General features: G+C 41.7%; 1 protein-coding gene across 2 annotated transcripts in view; it reads left to right on the top strand.

The window, feature by feature from the left end:
* Nucleotides 1–16,253, top strand: part of Mthfs (methenyltetrahydrofolate synthetase) — a 28,560-nt gene extending 12,307 nt beyond the window's left edge. For both annotated transcript variants that reach the window (XM_041646660.1, XM_041646661.1), the window contains exon 3: nucleotides 15,908–16,253. In XM_041646660.1, the coding sequence (XP_041502594.1) occupies nucleotides 15,908–16,140 (233 nt within the window). In that variant the 3' untranslated portion in view covers nucleotides 16,141–16,253. The remainder of the gene's footprint in view (nucleotides 1–15,907) is intronic.
* Nucleotides 16,254–22,287: the final 6,034 nt, after the last annotated feature.

Genomic DNA, 22,287 nt, shown 5'->3' with positions numbered 1-22,287 from the left:
GAGAAAGGGTTTCTCTGTGGCTTTGGAGCCTGTCCTGGAACTAGCTCTTGTAGACCAGGCTGGTCTCGAACTCACATAAATTACTTTTGTTGCTACTGCAGAAATTTAATTTTTCAAGCCGGGCGGTGGTGGGGCACGCCTTTAATCCCAGCACTCGGGAGGCAGAGGCAGGCGGATCTCTGTGAGTTCGAGACCAGCCTGGTCTACAGAGCTAGTTCCAGGACAGGCTCCAAAGCCACAGCGAAACCCTGTCTCGAAAAACCAAAAAAAAAAAAAAAAAGAAAGAAATTTAATTTTTCTACTGTTCGAATCATGATATAAATGTCTGATATGCAAAATATCTGATATGTGACCCTGTGAAAGCATCATTCAACCTCCAGGTTGAGAACCACTTGTCTAACTCTAGAGAACATTGAAACATCTGTGCTTTGTTCAATAGATTTATTTTCTTAACTTCTTTCTGTGGTTACCATGCTGAGGGGTTACGGATGTAGAGGGCCAGGGGTCCAGTGGATAGGTGGGGTGGGGAGTATCAGTGTTGGTAAGAGTGATTGGTTAAGGAGGAAAGGGCTGGTCAGGGGTTAGCTGGGTGAGACACAGTCCTTGAGCATTCAGAGTTGGGGTCAGGGACTATGAAGAGTTTCTCATGTGGACAGGGATATGAAAGGACACAGAGGTGATGCCCAGCTCTTCTTCCCCTCCCCAGGGATCTTCCTTTCCGTCCCTGTTCTTCTCTCCTACTGTCTCTGTCTTCCCTCTGTTTCCTTCAGCTCCTTGCTTTCCCCCTTCCTCTCTTTGTTATCTATGCCTTACCTACTCTTTTTATAAATCATTCAAGCAATCAATATTTTGTCCTTGTTATGACCTTGCTATTAACCCGTAATTATTTCTTTATTCCTTATTCATCCATTTATAATACAAAGATAATAGTAGTTAATATTTTGATAGAAATGATTTTGGTCTCATTGTTAACTGATTTATCTTAATAGTATTAGATGCTTCATTGACCCAAGCAATATTTAACATTATTATATGTCCTAACCATTTTCTTATCTATTCCCCTTGAGTAAGAAAATATTGGCACAAATACTTTAGAACTTTTGGAATTTATTAAAAATTTCTTTGTTGGTTAATATATTTGATTTGGTTAGTAATGGCATTGGACTATAAGAAAAAGAAATCTTATAAAGTACAGTTTAAACAACAAAGGGGCTTATCTATTACTTGTTTTTATGCAATGAGAATAGACTTTCAGTGGCATGTGGTTGTTGACATTGGCCTCTCAGTTTAAGGAGGTGAAAGTGTGGGCTACCATTTTCTTGGCAATTCTTTCCTACTGTGAAATGGCTTCTGTGGATCCAGCCATCACATCTGTAGTGAGCAAGAAGGAAAACGGAGCTGATGGCACTGGATGAATGTTAGCTGTCCCTACTGCAGGAGGTTTTTCTGCAGATCCTTATATCTCATTGGCTTTAACTATAACAAGCCTAAATATAGGGAACCCAGGAATTTTCTCTCATTTATATATTTTTAGACAGATTATAGGATGGTATTGGGTCAGTAGATAGCAGTTCTTATCAGCCATAGTTTTATAGACTTGCAAAATAATTTGTGTTTTTGTGTAGGGGACAAAGTAAGCTCTATGGCTGTATACTCAGGTGAATTTCATTCCTGGGCTTATAAATGGCATCACCTAAACTGGCAACAGCCACAAGAGGAGGAAGACACAGCTTTGTATGGCTCCACCTGAGGATTTCCTCTCAGAGATCTCCACTCCCGTGAAGCCAATATTCTTGATGCCATCACAGGAACGATTTATAGGACAAACATTTTGAAATAGAGTTGGGCTTTATTGGGAAAGTTTTTAGTATACATTTGAGTACCAATACTGTGAGAGTAGGGTGAAGAGGGAGAAGGGGAAGGGAGACAACGATAAACAGATGCATTTAGGAAAAAGACAATACACACTTAAGTGTACACACAGACATCTCAGTGGTGAGCTACCCTTAAGTGTCTTAGGATAGCTGTGTAAACATTCTGGTGGCTTTTAAAGTTACATTATTCCAGGTCTAAAGAGATGGCTCTGCAGTTCAGAGTGGGTACTTCTCTTGTGGAAGACTTGAGCTCCGTTTCCGGTACCCACATCAGGTGGCTCTAAAGGGCCCAACTCCCTCTTCTGGCCTGCACAGGCATCTGTACTCACATGCACTTACTCACACAAAATTAGAAATTGTAAAATAAATCTTTAAAGTTAATGTTTCAATATTTAAAGCGTTCAGAGAGTAAGTTAAGATGTTTTGGTATATTTGTTCTTCTGTCCGAAACTTTTTTTTTTTGGTAGTTTCTGAGGTACATTGAATGGAATTACTGGCTGATAAGATAAAGGCACACGTAAGTCCAAAGAGTTAACAGAATTTTTTAGGATAGTATCCTCTGTGTGTCCCTGTACCCCATCCTTTCGTCTGCACATTTCCTTTAATGTATTTTAAGTGTATTTTAACTAGTTTATATTTGTTATTATTGTATGCAGATTTTTTTTCCTTTTTATATATTGCACATATGTATATTCAGTGGGGGGAGTGTGTGTTTGTGTTGTGTGTATGTTTTGCTAGATAGCACCTGGAAGTCATTATTGTCTTTATCCACCCCCTTTCCCTTCCCCCCCAGCTTCCCCCCATGCTGTGACTACACAATGTTTCACAGCTGGTTACTCTCTTATGTTTTAAGTGATTATTTCTTTTGTATAGAAAAGCATAACAGCATAGACTCAACTTTTCAAATCTCTAAAAGAGTTTCAAAAATTTTTATAATCAAATTATTTCTCAAGTTTGGTGAAAACAAACATTGAAACTTTGATTTGATAAGAAGCATGTATCCTCGATGAACGTTTGCAAAGCGAGGAATGCCAGCTGTAGTTTTCAGGATTGTTTCTTAGATGAATTGCACGCTCTTCTCCAAGTCCAGCAGATGTCAGTGTTTCACAGATGGAGTGCGCTGAAGCAGGGCCTTTGTCCACTGTCTCCATATTTGTATGACCCTTAGTCATTTGATAGTGCAGTGAGAATCACTGAACTGGGAGTCAACTGGAGGTCTCCAAGTCAGTCTTTTACCTTTGTAAAGGAATGCGCCCCTGTGGAAAGTAGTTCATCAAAGACACAAAGTGAACAATGAAGTCAGCCAAGTGTTTTTGTTTCTAAGACTCTCCATCTTCAAAAACTAATCAAAAATAGGTACCAAAATCATGGGGAACAGAAATGTATAATCCAGAATAGAATTCCCACTTTGGAGGAGAAAGGGACAAATGCTGGTCCATTTGTTTGGGCATATAGACAGCAGTTCAGTTGTGATGAATGAAATGCTAGATTCTTAAAGTGTATAATTAGGTGGAACCATCTGAAAACAGCTGGCTGGATATGGAATTACTGGATGTGAGAGTGACCTTTGAAAACCATTCTCCTCTCCTTTCTGACTTGTATGACACCAGTGTTGGTACTTGTCTAATGCCAGTAGAATAACTCCTACATTCTCTCTGCACATAGCCTTATTCATTTCATCCGAGCAAAATAATACAAACCATTTAGTTCTGTGTTGAAAAACACTATCGAGGAGTCTATTACCTTTTAAATAAGTGCATGGGTTAATAGACAAACTATGCTATTTCCTTCTGTGTTATAGCTAGAGACGAATAAGGGAACACTTAGGAAAAGTCAGAGGATGATATCTGTTTTAAAGAAATACCTCATCTTTAACCAGCCCACAGCATCTTTTCAAAATATGTCAAGGAATGTAAGACATGTAATTGCTAGGCTTCAGAAGGTTCTCCCTCATTATGTGATGAGTACCCACTGTACCCCTGCTGACCCAAGTGCCCTGCAGAGGAACTCCTTTAAGCTTCTGCTTCTGAGCTCGTGGAAGGGTCTTAAAAGGAGTCAGTTTGTCTGGTGGGGTACAGGGGGTACAGGTTACTGGGGTCTGATTACAAACCAGTGAGGACCTTCTCCTCAGCCTTCCTTCAGAATGCTCCCGGGAGTGTGGGAGTGCTGTGCAGCTCAATACTACATTTTCATAAGGAGTGTTTGCTTATGTAGGAATATGTTAATGTAGCATTTTTAAATGCCAGGAGTGATTTTAGACTGTTTCTCTATGATCTTAAAGATGCTTCTCACTTGTCCCGGGCCTTCTCCACCTTGCGGTGGAGTTTCTTTCGCTTGGAGATTCCATTTGGCCTCCATGGCTACTCATGTTCTCCTGATTTTCCTGTCAAGCTCCCCAAGGGCTTCACTGGTTCTCACTATAGAATTTCGTGGGTTTCTTTCCTAGCCTCTGGAGGCACTTTTCCACATGGTCCATATATATGCGCCTGCTATCTTCTTTTCCAGAGGCAGCCATCACTGTCCCTGAATACATGCCAAGCTCTCCATATCTATGTTTTTTCTTGTTTCATTTTGATATCACAGGCCATTGCTGCTCCTCTTCCAGATCCCTGGAAGTTCTAATTCTTCCAGCACCCACTTCCTTAATGTCATCTTCCTGGAGTTAACCCCTTTGCCAGTGAGATGCAATTATCTCCTTTCTGTGTATTGCCTTGGCACTTGAATCACCCCATCCCTATTATAGTTTAGGTGTTTCTTTTTTTTTTTTTTTTTTTTTTTGGTTTTTCGAGACAGGGTTTCTCTGTGGTTTTGGAGCTTGTCCTGGAACTAGCTCTTGTAGACCAGGCTGGTCTCGAACTCACAGAGATCCGCCTGCCTCTGCCTCCCGAGTGCTGGGATTAAAGGCGTGCGCCACGTTTAGGTGTTTCTTTACACTCAACTTCCTGGGTGTGTTTTCAGCTGAGCAAGTTGTTAGACCTAATTGGTATATATCTTTCCCATGTTCTTTATAGTTCCTTGGGTGGGACTGACATTGTGTTTATCAAGTTATTAATAATGGCTATTTATTGACTTGATTCCGTTGAATTTCTGATAGAAGGTAAAGCTTTAGGAAATTTTTTTCTGCTTTCCCCTTGCTGTCAAGCTGGTTTTAGGGTGCATTAAGGGTTTCAAGATGAAGTGTTTTACATACCAAAAAGACGTATTGAAGCAGATAACAAGGCTAGCTGGAGTGAAAAAAAACCACCACAATTCATGGTAAAGGATGTTATATAGACCTAGGTGACACTTTTTCATAGCATTGTCTTATTTTAACTTGAGTTTCGCAGCAGTAGAAGTTGTTCTAGTCACACAAGGCTCATATCAGGTGAGCTATGAGGCCTATAAAGGAAGGAGAGAGCAAGCTGAAGAGATATACTGTGAGTCTGGTTATGTTTGCGGAACCAGAGATACTGCTGGGCTTTCAAGCGCATGTTAGGCATTTGGGTAAAACAAGTGATGGAAGTCAGCGAGCAGTTCCCATTTTGCTAAAGTCTTGAGGCTGAGGAAATGAGCAGCACTATAACCGGTGAGGATAATGACTTCCTGAGCTCTTCATGTACAACCTAAGGTAGATAGCAAGAGGCCCAAGGGCACTCTTACCCTGCACCTTGAAGAGATGCTCTTCGTTACTCTAGAGCAGTGGTTCTCAACCTTCCTAATGCTGCGAGCCTTTAACGCAGTTCCTCGTGTTGGGAGACCCCCCAACCATAAAATTATTCCTTTGCCACTTCATAACTAATTTTGTTAGTGTTATGAATTGTACTGTAAATATTCATGTCTCCAATGGTCCTAAATGATTCTTGCGAAAGGGTTATTTGACCCCCAAAGGGGTTGCAACCTACAGATTGAAAAACACTGCTTTAGAGAAAGCCACATTTTCATTCCTTCATTAGTTCAAGGTCAGCTGGGTTTACAGAGTGAGTTCCAGGACAGCCAGAACTACACAGAAAAACCCTGTTGTAAAAAGCCAAAAAAAAAAAAATCTCTTTTGGGGACCTGAAAGTGCCCACTGATAGTTAGCACATGCACCAGATGACCTTCCCGCCAGCCTTAAGGAACGTGGTTCTTCTTTCCATTTCCCCATTTCTGTGAGTTTGGCTGCTTTAGATACAAGTGGGGGTTGTACAATATTTTGTCTTTCTGTGCTTCTCTTGTTTTGTTTCTTGATTGTGTCACGTGGAAGAAGAGTGCTGAGAATTATTAACTTAGATTGAAGAGTTTCTATCTTCCTCTTTTTTTCTTTTTTAAAGAAAATTACATAACCAGAGGTTACTCAAGTTAGAGAAAAAACATTCATTTTGTCCCACTTTTATTGTCCTGTTTAGACCCATCTGACTATGAATGGCAGCAAATGCCTCCCAAACTTGGTGTCAAAATAACATTTAGGAAGCTGTTTGATTAGGTAACACTGTGTCTGTGTATTTTTTGCATTGAAAATAATTTAATATCCCCTTCCATATTATTTATTTTAGTCAGTATCTTTTAAGATAAGGTGAATTGAAGTTTGATTTTCTCTGTGCTTAAGCCTTAAGGGAGATGCCCAGATCAAGGGCTGGCAACCTCTTCTGTGGAGTGGCAGGTAATAAATGTTTGGGGCTTAGTGGCTAGTGCTGCGTCTGTTTCAGGGACAGACTCTTCCATTTTCATGACAACATGAAGCATGGCTGGGTTCAGGTGAAATTTTATAACCTTATTTGACTGGTAGACTGTGGGCTGCAAACCCACGTGGAGAACTGGGTGGTGCAGAGATGCTCGGTGGGTGAGAATGCTGGGTGCACGAGAATGGGGACTGAGTTTAAACCCCAAACACAAGCAAACGCCAGGCCTGTTCTCTCAGGACTGCGGGAAGGTAGAGACCAGAGGATGGCTGGTACTTATCTCCGTCTCAAGAGAGTAAAGCATAGAGTGATAGAACATTCGAAGTCCTCCTCTGGCCTCCATGTGACTGCATGGGTGCACACTTACACGCTGGCTTGTGGTAACTAGTTTGGTATTTTTCATATATGGTTACGATTATTGTTCATAGGGATAGCAGTGATGGTCATGGTGTCTGATAAAATAATGTCAGATAATTGCTAGCTGTTTCCTGTTGTCTTAATATCTGAGGCATATTTTCTAGATAAGATATTGGTCAAGATACAATTAAACTGTTAGATGCTTAAGAAAATAGCTAACATGATTTGAAATATGTCTCCTGGTGAAGACTGGACATATTTTAGAGTATTCACACACACACACACACACACACACACACACACACACACAATTTACTATTTACTAAAAGAAAATAGCTGTGCTCTATTTTTACATGAACTTTTTTTGGGAAGATGTGAAAAGGTATCTATTTACCCCAGGTGTCGCGCTAACAACAACCAAAATGAGGAGTCCTGGTCCAACGCAGTAAACCACCGAGTATGTTTACTAGGGTTGTTTATAGGAACATGGGTGAGGGGTTACTTACTGGAGGGTGGGTGGCCCCCAAACAGCTACATCACTGTGAGGCCCCACTCCATCATGGATGGAGTGTCATGAAAGCTGTTCCATGGAGTCTCACTTTCAGTTACGATTTCTCTTTATATACTGTAGCGTCTGAGAGCTCTCACAGCTGGTTTGTGGGAATGAGTAGTGGCTGAAATCCCAAATGGGGAGCCTGTGGTCATCCTTCACCTCTTTCTATTGGGGGTGTCCATAACCCTGCCACCATTACCATAGTCCTTGCATCTGTTGTAATTTCATTCTTACTTTGTTACCATGGCTATGGGCCAAAGTTTTCTCTAGTCTTCTTATAGCACTGGGACAGTCTTTTCATGTCCAAATAAAACAGATAAACAAACCCAGCAGTGTTGATCATAAAGATGAGACATAAGGTAGAAGCTAAAAATAATCCAAGTCTCCATGCCCAGATGTAACCACTGATAATAACCATTTAAATCTGTTTGTTAGCTTCCGCTAGACTCACAGTCTTTTTCACTTTTCACTTGATAAAAACCCACCAAGGGTGACTTTGTGGACGTATTCGAGAACAGAGGATGCTGAGGAGTGAGCTGGAGGGTAACACTGCATCCCCGTGCAGCACCCACATTCCTGTCCAGCAGCAAATCTGCTGGTACCATAGACCTTCTCTGTCCTTACTCCCACCTCCTGCATGTATGTGGATGGTCAGTGTTCCCCAGCGGTTACTACCTAAGCACTGCCAGCCCCCTAACTGTCCGCTTTATTGAACTTCTTCCCAGTTTTTGTGTCATCTGTCCCTACTGTGACCCAAGCCGAACTAGTATAGATGTCATATTCAGTGTGACTGAGCCTGCGGATTTAGTAGAATAGTCTTTGTGAGCTTTACCCTTCAGCAAAGAGCTCCCTCTTCCCCAGCACTGGAGTCTCAGCATCGCTGGCAACATGACTTCGTCAGATTACATCTTGATTCTCCCATTTGGAGAAAGCAGATGATAATGTGTCTTGAGGGGCTGTGGGCAGGAGATGTGAGGATGAGTCTGAAGTGGACAGCACAGCTGACCATGAGCTTCAAGGATTAATGCCACTGTTCCTTCTGTTCTTAGACATAGACACTTCCCAGAGGAGCCTCTGTAAAAGGAAAAGCGGTTTATGAGCAGAATGCTTTTTCATCACATCTGAGTAGAGCTACCATTGCCTAGAGCCTGTATGGTTTATCCTCTGCCCCTGGCTGTAGCAGCTTTTGTGAATGGCTTTTGCCTGCATATTTCTTGTTGACAGCAGGGGGCAGTAGAGAGTTAGGTTTGCTCTTAGAAAGGGTAAGGGCTGATAAAACAAATCTAAATAACTCTTTAAAGAAAAAACTTTCAGAGTCAACAGAGAGTAGGCACTTTCATATCCATAAGTATAAGAGAAGCCTGCACTTACTGAACACCTTACTAAGTTTTTGCATACTTCTTTTATATATTTCTTTAGTCTCACTGTTATGCTGGTACTATTTGGGTTTTAAGGAAGGCCTCAGTTGATTAGAAGTTTTTTAGATACCCGTGGTTGTTGTGGGATCCAAACCCAGTGGTCCATTTGGAAGTCAGTACATTTGACCAATTGCTAGACAGTCTTCTAGGCTTTTGCCTTCACACAGAATGTTGATATTTAAGAGGAGAAATTTACATTTCTAGTTCTGTGTGCCATGTGATAAAGATTCAGAAGGAACATTTTTATGGAAGTATAGGGTCCCCTTCTCATTCAGAGGCTTCTTTTTGTTCTCCAGCTTTTCATCTCAGGGGCAGCCCCTTGTCTGTGTATCCTTCCCGAGATGAACTCATAGGAATCCACAGACATTGTATGTCTTCACAGACCATCTTTCTTTGACTTTGCTGGGGTGGAGGCTGCTGTGTGGAAATACTCGGCAGTTAGTCCCTTAGGAACTTCAGCTTTCTTCTGTGTTTTAGCTGTGCCCAGAGGAGTCTCAATTCCTATCTCCTTTGACTCAGAGGAACGCTAGGGCACAGAGAGGATCAAGGTTTATGTGAGAGAAGTGATTTGGCAGAGACACAGAAGTTTTTCCCATCAAGGCTACATGTAGGAGACAGATGTACAAAGCTGAGACAGGCAGGCACTTTGTGAATGGCCCAGGAAGGGTAATGGCTCTAATGGCCCAGGAATTTTGAGCTGGGGAGTTGTCCAGCTCTCTGACTGCTACACTCGGGAGTGTTTTCTTTCTTAAGTAATGACCTCCATTTATTTCTATCACTGTCCATATTTCCCTGGTCTAATTCTTTGTTCAGAGACACAAAGACCTGAAAACCTCAGTGGGTCCCCTATGGATTCCAATCCAGGTCTGTAACTACTTCTTTCATTTAGACACATAGTGTTCATAGGATTGAGTCAAGCCTCACACTTATAGTATCCTTAGGTTTGAATGTAAGGCATATAGATAGGCTTCTTACGTTGTGATACATCACTAGCTGATCAGCCAAAGTGCCCTGTTATACACAGGAATGCATCTTACCTGGTGTTGTGTGCTTGGCCCAGTTCTCTGGTGATAAATGTCAATTCTGTATTTTCATGCACATCGGTGCCTATGTCAAAGCAAGAATTTTATAATAACAGTGATGAAATGAATAGTCAGGGGTCATTCTGTCTTTAAATGCATGATTCTACACTGAGATTCCCAATGGCCAAAACATTGGGACAAAGCAAAAATGCATTTATGATGTAAATATTTTTTAAATTACCTGTTTCCATTAGGTGATTTAGTTGATTAATTCTTCATGAGTTTCCAGGTTTCTTTTTTTAAAAAAGTATTTATTAAGTGTGTGTGTGTGTGTGTCTTGTAGAGTCAGAGGACAATTTGGGGGGAGTCAATTCTCTCTTTCTGCTATGTAACTTGTTGGCAAGCACCTTTAACCATTAAACCATCTTGCTAGCTCAGAAAAAAATATATTTTTAAAACAGTTTATACAAATAACTGGAAGTTGACTTACGTCTTATTGTAACACATAATTGGTTTGTTCTGAGTTGTTTTTCTGTGAGGAGCAAGCATCATGCATCAGTCTACTGTAACACAAACATGATGGGTTCAAAGTATTGATTTCTGAGTCTGTCGCAAGAGCTGTCATGTATTATGGCTGTGTGTTTCGTTTTGGGGTTTCAGGTTCTTTGTGCCGTGGAATCATGTTTGCTAGACGAGTCTGAGTCACTGCAGGCAGCCGTGTGAGCTAAGGACTAGGCATGCAGTGGTTGATTAAGCTGACATTTGATGTTAATAGTTCAGAGAAACTTGACATCATAGTATGTTTATTCATTCGAGGTTGTAGGTGAAGGTGGTTTTGAGGGGGAGAGAGAGAGAGAGAGAGAGAGAGAGAGAGAGAGAGAGAAAGAGGCAGGGAGAGAGCTGAGTTATAAGAAATCTAGAAAGAAGAAAGGATTTACTGGACCCCAGTGCAAAGACAGGTTGCAGCATAGTTATCGGACAAAAGAACTGCATGGACGCTTAACTGAAGCGTGTTGTATGACTATTGCTATGTAAATAAGGTAACCATGGGATGGAACACAGATACCCAGGCAGGAAATCACAAGTGGGTTTGTCAGATTTGTCAGACACGGTTCAGTTGATGTAACTGATGGCAAAAGAGTATACAGAGAAAATGATGTAGAGGTGATGTCTGGGAGACTAGAAGAAGATTTGCATAGCCAAGAAAGGGCAACTTAGATGTTATTATTAAAGTTACTTCTTTTTGTGTTGGCTCTTTTTGTTTTGTTTTGTTTTTTTGTAATTGTTATTTTTGAGACAAGGTCTCAGGTAACCCAGGATGGCTCTGAACTCTAGCGTACCCAAGGATAACTTTGAATTACAGGCTGGGATTACATACATGGTTCACCATGCCTGTTTTTAGGCAATGTTGAAGATTAAACATAGGGAATTTTTGCCCATAGGCAAACATTCTTCAATGGAACTACATTCCCAACCCTGCTAAATGCTTTTGAGCAAGGAAGAGACAGGAAAAAAAGCCTTCGTTGTAGGAAGAGGGATAAGCAGCTGAACTTTCCAGAGGAACAGTATGTTCAGAATCACAAGATGAGCTCTCTGGCCCTAGTGCAGTTGCGCTGTCGTGCTCATGAAGTTCCTGAAGAAGAGTGAAAGGGAGAGGGAGAACACTAAGAACAGTTCCTGTTGATTTCAGAGCCGAAAGGCTGTTCATATCTCTTGGGCTCCACCACTCATTCTCAGGATCAGGGTAGAGACAGTTCAGTGGCTGAACCAGTTCCATCCTGGAGACCTGTGTCCCAGGAGTCTGAGTTCAGGATGTCCTCAGAGACATCTGCTGTTATTTTACTGAGAATGATGCTCCCAAGGGTGAACTAAATCCTCAGAACGAGGGCTAGTAGAAGCATGCGTAAAATCCCCTTTCATTTTCTCCCACAGCCTGTTTCCTAGGGTTCCTTTTGCTGATGAAGAGTCCACAGCTCTGCCTGTTCCCCTCCCCTCTGTGTCCCTTAATCCAACGATTGCCTCCCTGCCACCCCTGAGAGATATTGTTCTTATCCTCTCCACATTTTGATTCCATTTCTGTTTGTTTCAGTAACTTCCTATATTCCATGACAGGGTAGCAACTGCAGCTGTGCGCCAAGTCTGTTTTAGTAAATAAGCCTAGCTAGTTATCCATGTATGCTGTCTCTGGCTGCTTTCACAGCGCAGAATGGACCTGCAGCCCACAGTGTCTCATAGCCGAAATTATTTACTGTTTGACCCTTTACAGAAAACAAAAATCAACAAACCTAACTCCAGTTCTTTACCTGCAGTCTCTTGTTTTTTTGTTCCCTCTTTGCCTGAGGAGGCCTCAGGGAAAAAAGAATGCAGGGATTAGTTCTAAGGGAGTACTAGAGTAAGTAGGTGTACTTAATTTCACTGGGAGTTCCAAAGGAACTCCATCCCCTTCTCTGCCAACCTGTTCAAGAAATGGTGCCTCATATTTCTTAATTCACAAGAGAAAGTCTCATAATACATGGGATCATCATAGACGGTACTATGAACTGTAGAGTTCATAAGCATTATCTAATTTAATGCTCATGACCTGCAGGTGACCAAGCAGATTTGCAGGTGGTAATGTTGAAACACAGACTGGAAAGTGGCTCGTCCTTGATCCCACAGCTAGGGAGGATCATGGTCCTTGCCGCTTACCAGCTGCCGTCAGAGAAAGTTGCTGTTTCAGAGCACTACCCAATAATGGGTAAAAGGAGGATTGCGAACAAACGCAGGATGTAATGTTGGGGTAAAGGTAAGATTTACAGTTCTGAATGCAAGAAAGCTAAGAAGCTACACCTCCCTCAAGAAGAATAGCAAACAATAAACTATGACGGTACAGAAGGGTCCCCAGAGACCTCTCCCTGAAGTTCCTGCTGCAGTCCCGATGATTGGAGCTCCTTGGCTGTCTTCGCTACATTCTACCCCGGTGGGGCCTGTGAAACAAGAGCACAAGGTGCTTAACAAAATCAGAATTGTGGTGACACTGTGCTGATATCATTATCCTCTGTTCATGAGCCTTTGGTGATTACAAACAGGGCCATGCCAGAGCTGTGGGAAGCATATGTATGACGAAGGAAGACTTTTCTGTTTCGCCCACTGAATTTTGACTTTGTGGTACATTAGGGTGTGTTTAGGGTCATACTCTAGTGTGTGTGTGAGGCATGGAAAGCTTATTGAGCCCATACCTGATTTTCTTGTCCCATTAATTTCTTCATCAATGCGGAAAGGAGGGATCCAGAAGTAGTGTTGTGTGTGTGTGTGTGTGTGTTTCAGGTGGGGGAAGAGGAGAAAGGAAAGAAAAGATCGTGTGTCAAGGCACAGGAAGGACTTCAACTACAGATGGTTTAAGTCAAGTAAGGAATGCAGTATGTATTCAGAAAAATGCTTGGACTCACCAAATAGCAGAAATGGGAGCACACCAGAAAAGACTTTCTAGGTAACTACTGGAACCAGGGGCCACAGTCCACAAATGGTAGAAGGGCGTTGGGTGTGGGTAATCCTATGGAGAGGGACACAAAGCCAACAGTTAAGTGGAATGCCAGGACCCGTGAAAGGCAGTTTCAGATCTCTGAGCTACTTACCAGAACAGTGGCCAGTCTCACTTCTGCTTATCGGTTCTAGAGTCCATATCAAACTTGCAGCCGTGCGAAGATAAATAAACTTACTTGTTCTGTCCCATAGTGTTACTTCTTTAATCCACGTATATGTACCTTAGAGTTATTAAAATAGGGGTTGTCCTGCCAGGATTGATCCATGCGAAGATAATATACTCGTCTCTCAGGGTCTTTATGCTCTAGAAGTCTATTAAAATCCAAACATGAAGGATGACTTGGAAAAAATTATGGCCTGCAAGGAAATTTGCTGTCCAGCAGAGTTGACAGAGACATACACACTCAGCTCTACAAGGTAGACTCCAGGGAGAGCAGCAGACCAATCACAGGGAGGAGCAGGGCAGTAGCAGCAAGCTTGACTGCAGCCTGCGGATGGATGATGGCTTTCCTCGCCTGTTTCCTTTCTCCATTCTCTTCTTCCACCAGCATAAATGTGTGGCTCCAAAATTCTGCCTTCTCCTAGGAGTTGGCAATGGTGGATATCCTGGCTGTTCTGTTGCCTTTTCTTTTTGTTGTTTTGCTTTTATACTTTTTATTATGTTAACTAGTATGCCATATGAGATGTCACCTCTTAAATTGTAGGTGTAGAGTGATTTGTTTTGGCTATAAACACAATGTCATGTCACAGACATCTAGAACTTTTCCATTTTCGTGACTAAAATGCTGAATGCTGTGTTGATCAAAAGCATCTTCCTCAGGTCCCTGGCAAATGTTATTCTTTCTGTTTATTAATGTTTTACTAGCTGCCTTTCAGTGGAATCATATAGTACATGTGTTTATTTGATTTTTTTTTCATTTAGCATAGTGTCCTCACAGTTCATCCATGTCCACCATTAGAAAACTTTCTTCTATTTTTATGGCAGATTAATATGTTACCTCATGTATGTACCATGGGATGTGATTTTTGTTATTTGTTTTGTTTTGATCAGTTGCTACTGTGATGGACATTTAGGCTCCTCTACCTTTGGACTGTTGTGTACAGTTCTATAATGAAATTGGAAGGGTAAAGATCCTCTGAGAGCTTGTTTTAAAAATCTAGGAGCGGGACTGTTAGATTTTATGGTAGTTCTACTTTTAATTTTCTGGGAGATATGCATGCCGTTATCCTACCATCTTGTACTTCTGTAGCTAGTGCTGGAGAGAACCACACACCTATCTCTCCTCTTAGACTTCACCCCGATCTTCCTTCTCCAGCAAACAAAGCTGCTGCCTGCCTCTTCTTCAGCACACTGCTCCTTCTTTTGTGACTCTTGATGTTCTTAAAAATCCACATCAAGTCAAAATACCTCATGACCTCCTGTTGCCCAGCTAGATTTACTTGCTCTCTGCCTGAGTCTCTAAAGTCCTTGTCTCTGTTGTATGGGACAATTGATAGACATGTTGTTTTGGCCTGAGTTTTTACTTTAACTGAACTACCATCTCCTGATGTATCTTCTCTGAGAACTTTGCAAAATACCTTTTTCTCTCCATGAAGAAGCAGAAATCATAGAAAATGTATGTGTGTTACAGGTTTAGAAGTCAGTTGCTCTGGAAGCATAAAGAGGACCCTAGGGAGTAGCTCAAGTGTACAAGACACTGTTCATTCCTGTAGAGATAAATGAATGTGATGGGGCAGAGAGAAAAGATCAGTGGCATCACTGTTTTCAGCCTGCAGGGCTTGGAATAGGCAGGCAGGCTTAGAGGGTCGGATTGGACTACACTTGAACAGTGTGGGACGTTGGCAGGTAGGGTGAACAGGACATGCCAGGGGCAGGAAGTGGAGTTCACCTCATAGGAAGTCAGCAGCTGCTTGAAGCAGGGACCAGTCTAACTGGCAGTCTGAAAAACACTACTTCTGGCTCTCTATGCTGGAGAGCCCTTGGCTTCCAACCATAGTATGCCTTGCCAGCAGTGCTGTCTGAGTGGTTAGCTCTCAGCTAAGCTTAAAGTCTGTGCCTACCCTTGCCTACCAATGGCTGGAAAGGGAGAGGAGTGGGCTGCTTGGTACTTTTAATAGCTCCATCCTTTCTGCTTTTTCCTTACCTTCTCATACCCCTCCAGATCTGTCCTATCCCACTGCTCACCAAACCAGGTTGGACAGGTGTGTAGAATCAACCGCATACTAGAATTAAAGGAAGTTCTGAGGCTCTGCCCATGGACAGTGCTCTAGCTGGTGTGGATGAGGCTAGAGTCACACCTAGCACACACGAGAGCTGCTGAAGGATGGATGCAGGACTGACTAAGTAGCTGAAAAGTTATTTCCTTCTTTGTCCAACCTGATTTTTTTCGTAATTTCACAAAGATCATACATTTCTTTAGAAATTAGAAAAAGGATTGATGTTATTAGAAATAAAACCCAGATGCTATCCTGAAGTGATCTTGTAACAACCATTGATACTCCAAATGCATTCCTGTTTCTACAGGGGGACTTGACCTCATCTTCATGCCAGGCCTCGGGTTTGACAAAGATGGCAACCGGCTGGGGCGGGGCAAGGGCTACTATGACACCTACCTGAAGCGCTGTCTGCAGCACCAGAAAGTGAAGCCGTACACCTTGGCTTTGGCGTTCAAGGAACAGATCTGTCCCCAGGTCCCAGTGGATGAGCATGACATGAAGGTAGATGAAGTCCTTTATGAAGACGCCCCAGCCTCTTAAGTCATCCCGTGACAGCCACACTCACTGGTTTGTACCAGTGTGTAGAAAGTGTGTGTATTTTCTCCTTGTCAAAAATGAGTCAAAATGGCACATTAAAGTGAATATGGATTGTGTTTCTTGCGTGTAAATATAAAATATCTGGCTTAAAACCACCATTATAAGTCAGGAGACGTGTGAATACTAGAATATTAATTCAAATAGAGGCAAAAGCTGTATGGTTTTCAGCTTAGCTTCTTGGTGTTAAGATGGTAAGTTGACCTTTCTGCTTTGCAGTTTAAATTAAATATTTATGAGTATTAAAGAAACATAGAAATTGTGGGTAAAGGCTCTATTTCTTAATGTCCGGTCGTAGGCCTGATTCCTGTGGCATATGGAGACTCATCTGTTTTTAATTGGTTTGGCAGTACTTCATATATTATACCACCTAATCATGGCTTTAGTTACTCACCTTAAAGTTTTACGTATGACACTCCGTAGCTACGTCTGGTGGCTAGATGGGAGCCTTTTGTGGTTTACATACTTTGATTCAGATGATGGTCTCTGGCCTTTAGGACTTTAAGATCTGATATATGTTTGTAATAATTTCTGTTGATTCATGGGTTCTATTTGAAAATGGAAGCTGCCGTGGACTGGACATTGCCAGATGGCTTCACAGCCAGAGAGAGGTCATTTTGTTGCGGGGAAGATATGGTTATCACAAGACACTCAGGGATCTTCCTGGCCGTGACTGCTTGCCTGGGTCCCATTCACAGCCTGTCACCAGCTCCTGCTGGTATTGCTTCTGGGATGCCATCTACTTCTGTTCTCTCCTTCCTCTCATCTCGCTGCTATTTTCTTCACCCCTCAGCATTTCTCAGCCGAAGTAGGGAGCTTTACGATCAGCTTTTTGCCTCCAATTTATTTCAGAAATGATCTGATGAGACATCAATCTGATGTGGACTCTCCCTGCTGAAGTATTTTAGAGACTTTGTAGCAGGTAGATGCCGTCCACTGTGGAAGAAAGCTCTTGTAAGGGCCCCTCTGCCCTTCTTCTATCATCTTTCCCCTCCCTCCCTATATTATCTTTCTGTGCACGCTGTGAGCATCACAGGCTGTTCCTGCCCTCTGCCCTGTGCAAGCCTGTTTTCCTTCGTCTCAGTGCTATCTTCTTTTGTCCTGGGGACTGCTGTGCATCTTCAGGAGGTCTTCCTTCGCCCCACTCACCAGTTCTAGTTCCTCTTCCTTCCTTGCTGTGGCCATTGCCCTGTTTATCACTTTGGCCTGCATAGCAGTAGTTAGTATCCATATGTGTCTCCTTCATGAAGCTTTAAGTTGAAAAAAGCCTCTTGTGTTTAGTACATAACAGATGTAGAGTATTGATAACATTTTTAAAGAGTAAACAATGCATGTGCATTTGTTTCATTTAAAACACAGATCTACTGTTTTTATATAATAAATAGTTTATATAGTATATAGTTTGATATTATATGCATAAAAGTAAAACTACTTTAAACATGTCAATTTGGCTAACAGTGGATCTCTACAATTTAGTATATACAATGAGAAATGAGAAATAGATTCCTACAAGCTATGATGACATTATTATACTGATTAATCTTCTTCTGTGTAAATGTTAATATAGCTGACATGACTGTGAAATAGTGAGCTACTGTAGGTCTGGAAACTTTGCTTTCTTAACCTGTGTTATTCTTGTACCAAAAGAGCCAGGTGTAGTTAGAGAAATAACTGGCCAGAAATTGCTGGGTACCCAAGATTCAGAGAAGTAAAAAAGCACAGGATCGCTTCCTGTAATGATTAATCTTGTCAACTTGTCAGGATTTAGAATTACCGTGGAAACACATCTCTGAGTGTGTTTATGAGGGTGTTTCCAGAAAGGTTTAACTAAACAGTAAAGATTTACCCAAAATGTGGTGTCTCTCTCTCTCTCTCTCTCTCTCTCTCTCTCTCTCTCTCTCTCTCATGAGGTGGGATCCTGGACTGATTGACAAGGAGAAAATGAGCTGAGCACTAATGTTTATTGCTCTCTGCCTCCTGACTGTGGGTGCCTCATGCTTCAGATGCCATGATGGGTTATATTGCTAAAATAAAGACCTCCCTAAGTTGCTTCTTATCAAGTATTTTGGTGATAGCAAGCATAGTAAGTAATATACCCCCATAAAACAACAGTAATTCCTGTGTGACCAACTGTGCACTGTGGTATCCCTGCTGAAGGTATTGGAAGGAAAAAGCCCCCACCCCTGATGATATAGCCATGATTAGGGCATCTCTGACCCAGGGAGTGAGCACTACAGTGCAGGGCTTCATGTGTTATGATTTGAATCTGAAATGCCCTCACAGGTCCATGTTTTGCACAGTTGTCCCTAGTGATGGCACTGTTTTTCAGGAAGTGCAACTTTTGGTGGTAGATCCTATCTGGCAGACATAGGCCATTGGAAATAGATCTGCTCCTGGTTCTCTGACTTTCTGCTTCCTGATCTGCTATGATGAAGTCCCCACTGCTGTGAGTGACACTTCTCTAGCATGCCTTCCCTGCCATCATGAACTGAAAACCTCTAAAACTGAGCCTGGCAAAACCATTTGTCTCTTGATTTGTTTTTGACAGATGTCTGTCACAGCAATGCAAAAGCAATGAGTACACACTGTAAGAAGGAAAAAAGTCTCAGAAGGGACTATCTAGGTAGAGGAGAGCCAGCAACCAGATAATAACTGAAACCTTTAACCAGGGAGGAACAGGAGACAGATCTACTCCCAGTGGCCTACTTCTGCCCAGCTAGGCTCCACCTCCTAAAGTTCCACTTAATCCCGAAGATTTGCAACACCAGAACCACAAATGGGTTTGTAGTGGATATTTTATAGAACTGTGCTTTATTGAGCTAAAGCTAAACTATATGAAGTTCTAGTCTATCAGTGGTTAAGAATAATTCACACTTAATCCTAATGTCCTCCAATATAAAGGACTGATTGAAGATATTGAGACAGTTCCTGGCCCCAAATATTAAGATATTTGAGTAGATATGGGGGGGGGGGATATGTGTTTCTTGTAGAGATTTCTGGAGTTCAGTTGCTCACGGAGTATTTGTGAGGGTATATGTTTATTTCTTCCACAAATCTGTAGCTCTTCAAAGTGCATTCTCTGACAAATTCATAATCATTTTGAGACCCAGTAGAGACCCCAACACAAAATAAGCATTAAGTAATTCCTGATGAGGGACTGAACCCAGGTCAGTGCTGTCCTGCTTCTGCTGTGCATGTGCTAGAGTCTGTGGTAGTTGCTAGTCACTGTTGAGATTCTGCTCCTTCAGCATTGCCACAGGACTGGATTATTCCAAAGCAAGTGTTCTAGTAATCCAGGGGCACTGTTTGGCCAGCATGTATCTGCAAGTTGCATTGTCTGTGTTTCTTTTCCTTGTTGGCAATTTCCTTCTTTGCATATTTTTTTGGCCATCTTCCTATGCCTGGAAGTTTTAAACCTTCTGCCCTATAACAGTGATTGTCATTCCCATCGGTATCTATCCACATAAATTCTTCTTTTGATGCTTAAATATTCTTCTAAATAATAAAAATGCACACCATAAAACATGCATTGATGTGGGAGTGATTTCTTATTAATAAAGAAACTGCCTAGGCCCATTTGATAGGCCAACCCTTAGGTAGGCGGAGAAAACAGAACAGAATGCTGGGAGAAAGAAGCTGAATCAGGGAGACGCCATGATTCTCCCACTCCAGACAGACGCAGGTTAAGATCTTCCCTGGTAAGCCACCTCGTGGGCTACACAAATTATTAGAAATGGGTTAGATCAATAAATATGTAAGAGCTAGCCAATAAGAGGCTGGAACTAATGGGCCAGGCAGTGTTTAAAAGAATACAGTTTCCATGTAATTATTTCGGGTATAAAGCTAGCTGGGTGGCGGGAAGCAGCCCACCGCTCCCTATTACAACAATGCATACAAAAAGGTATGGTTATACTGAAAAATTATAAAGTATAAAATTTGTTGTATGTTTTTAAAGGAGATACTGATATGGTAAAATTGTGTTTTTAATTCATTTTCACTATATCTTTTTAAAAATAGTATTTTATTAATTCTATGAGAATTTCATACAATGAATATATTTTGATAATATTTATTCCCCTCACCCCTCTCAGATCCACCCTACCTCCCTAACCACACAATTTCACCTTCTCTCTCTTTTATTTAAAACAAATCGATTCCAGTTTGTGTTGTTCAGTTACTCCTGGGTGTGGGGCCTGCCCTGTAGTGTGGTCTGCCTACCGAGAGTAACACCAAGAATGAAAACTGACTTTCTCTCTGTCAGCAGCTATTAAAGGTCAGCAACTACTCAGCTATGAGTGAGACCTAATGGCAATCTCCCTGCCCCCATGCTGCAATTTTGTCTGGCTTGAGCTTGCTCAAGATTTGTGTGTGATGTCACAATCACTTTGAGTTTACATGTGCAACTTCCCTGTTGAACTCATCTACCACTTCTGGTTCTTGCAGTTCTCTGTCCCCTCTGCCTCCAAGATTCCTGAGCCTTAGGGAGGGGGTACCATAAACACATCATTTAAGTTGAGCACTCAGCAGTCTCGTGTTCTTTGTACACTGGCCAGTTATGAGTCTGTGTTAGTGTCCATCTGTTTCAAGAAGTTGCTTATCTAATGAGGGCCTGTGGAGTGATATATGAATATAGCAATAAGTCTTTAGGAGTTACTTTAATACAGTGTCCATTTAGTGGAATAATAGTTCTAGGTTCTCCCCTAGGACCTATGATCTATCGAGTCACAGGTTCTTGGCCTTGAGAATGAATAACAGTGCCAGGTATGGGTTTTTTTCTCATAGGGTAGTTCTTACATATCTTATTCTAAGAGATTCCCCCCCCCCCCCCACACTTTGGTTTGGGTTTTTTGATGTTGTTTTAGTTCTTTGAATATTTCACACAATGTATTTTATCAAAATCGCCCCAACTCCTTTTCCTAACTCCTCCCAGATCTACCCTCATCTTTCTACCCACACCCAAATACATGCCCTCTACTTATTTATTTGTTTATTTATTCATTTGTTAATTCATTTAAAAATAGCCCATGAATCCTATTTGTGCTGCCCATATACTCCTAGGTGTGGGATTATCCACGGGAGTGTCATTGACTTGCCAGAACCCACACCCCTGAAATACATACAGTAACATTACATAGACTGAACAGGTTATATTTAGGAATATATGTACATGCAAACACATAGATTGTATATAATGCCAATTAATGAAGAAAGAGGCCATGAATTTGAAGGAGGGCAGGAAGGATTATAGATTATATGGGGAGGGTCTTAAAAGGGAGGAAAGGAAAGGAGAAATGTTGTAATTAAAGTACAGTATCAAAAATCAAAACAAAACAGAAAACTGACTCTTTCCCTCAGAAGCCATCAACTGTCCATGACTCCTCAGTTAGGGGTAGGGACTCAAGAATCTCTTCCTTCTCCATGCTAGAATGTTGACAGGCTTGCTCTTGTCGACCACAGCTGCTGAGTTCATGAGTGCAGCTGTCTTGTCATGTCCACAAGAAATTGCTTTTCTCTGGGCCTCTCTGACTTCTGCCTCTTAAGTCTTTCTTTCCTCTCTTCTGCAATGGTCCTTGGGCCTTGGGAACAGCTGTGATGGAAAAACATATGGCTGACCACTCCATTGACATTCGTTCTCTCTATGTTGACCGGTTGTGAGTTACTGCATTAATCATCTGCTACACCAGCTTCTTTGATGAGATCTAGTGTGTATGTGTGTGTTTACCATATATGTATACCTGACATTGAAGTTGGATCCTCTGGAAGAGCAGGAAGGGCTTGTAAATTGTTGAATCATGTACCTGGTTTTGAATTTTTAAGACAGACTACATACTACTGGGCTGGAGCTTTTCATTGTAGACCTGATGGCCACAGATTTCTTGTAGTCTTCTGTTGTAGGAAACTGTTTGTTCCCGGCTATTCAGCCCCAAAATAATCACACAGAAACTATATTATTTACAGTACTGCTTTGCCAATAGCTTAAGCATATTGTTAGCTAGTTCTTGCATCTAGAATTAATCCATTTCCATTATTTTATATTTTACCACAAAGGCTCGTGTCCTACCAGCAAGGTTCTGGCGTGTCTGTCTCCAGCAG

The sequence above is a fragment of the Microtus oregoni genome, unplaced genomic scaffold (assembly GCF_018167655.1).
Source record: "Microtus oregoni isolate MIOR12 unplaced genomic scaffold, Mior012 000139F_ref0000186, whole genome shotgun sequence".
NCBI classification, from domain to species: Eukaryota; Metazoa; Chordata; class Mammalia; order Rodentia; family Cricetidae; genus Microtus; species Microtus oregoni.
This window is presented reverse-complemented; position numbering and strand designations above follow the sequence as displayed.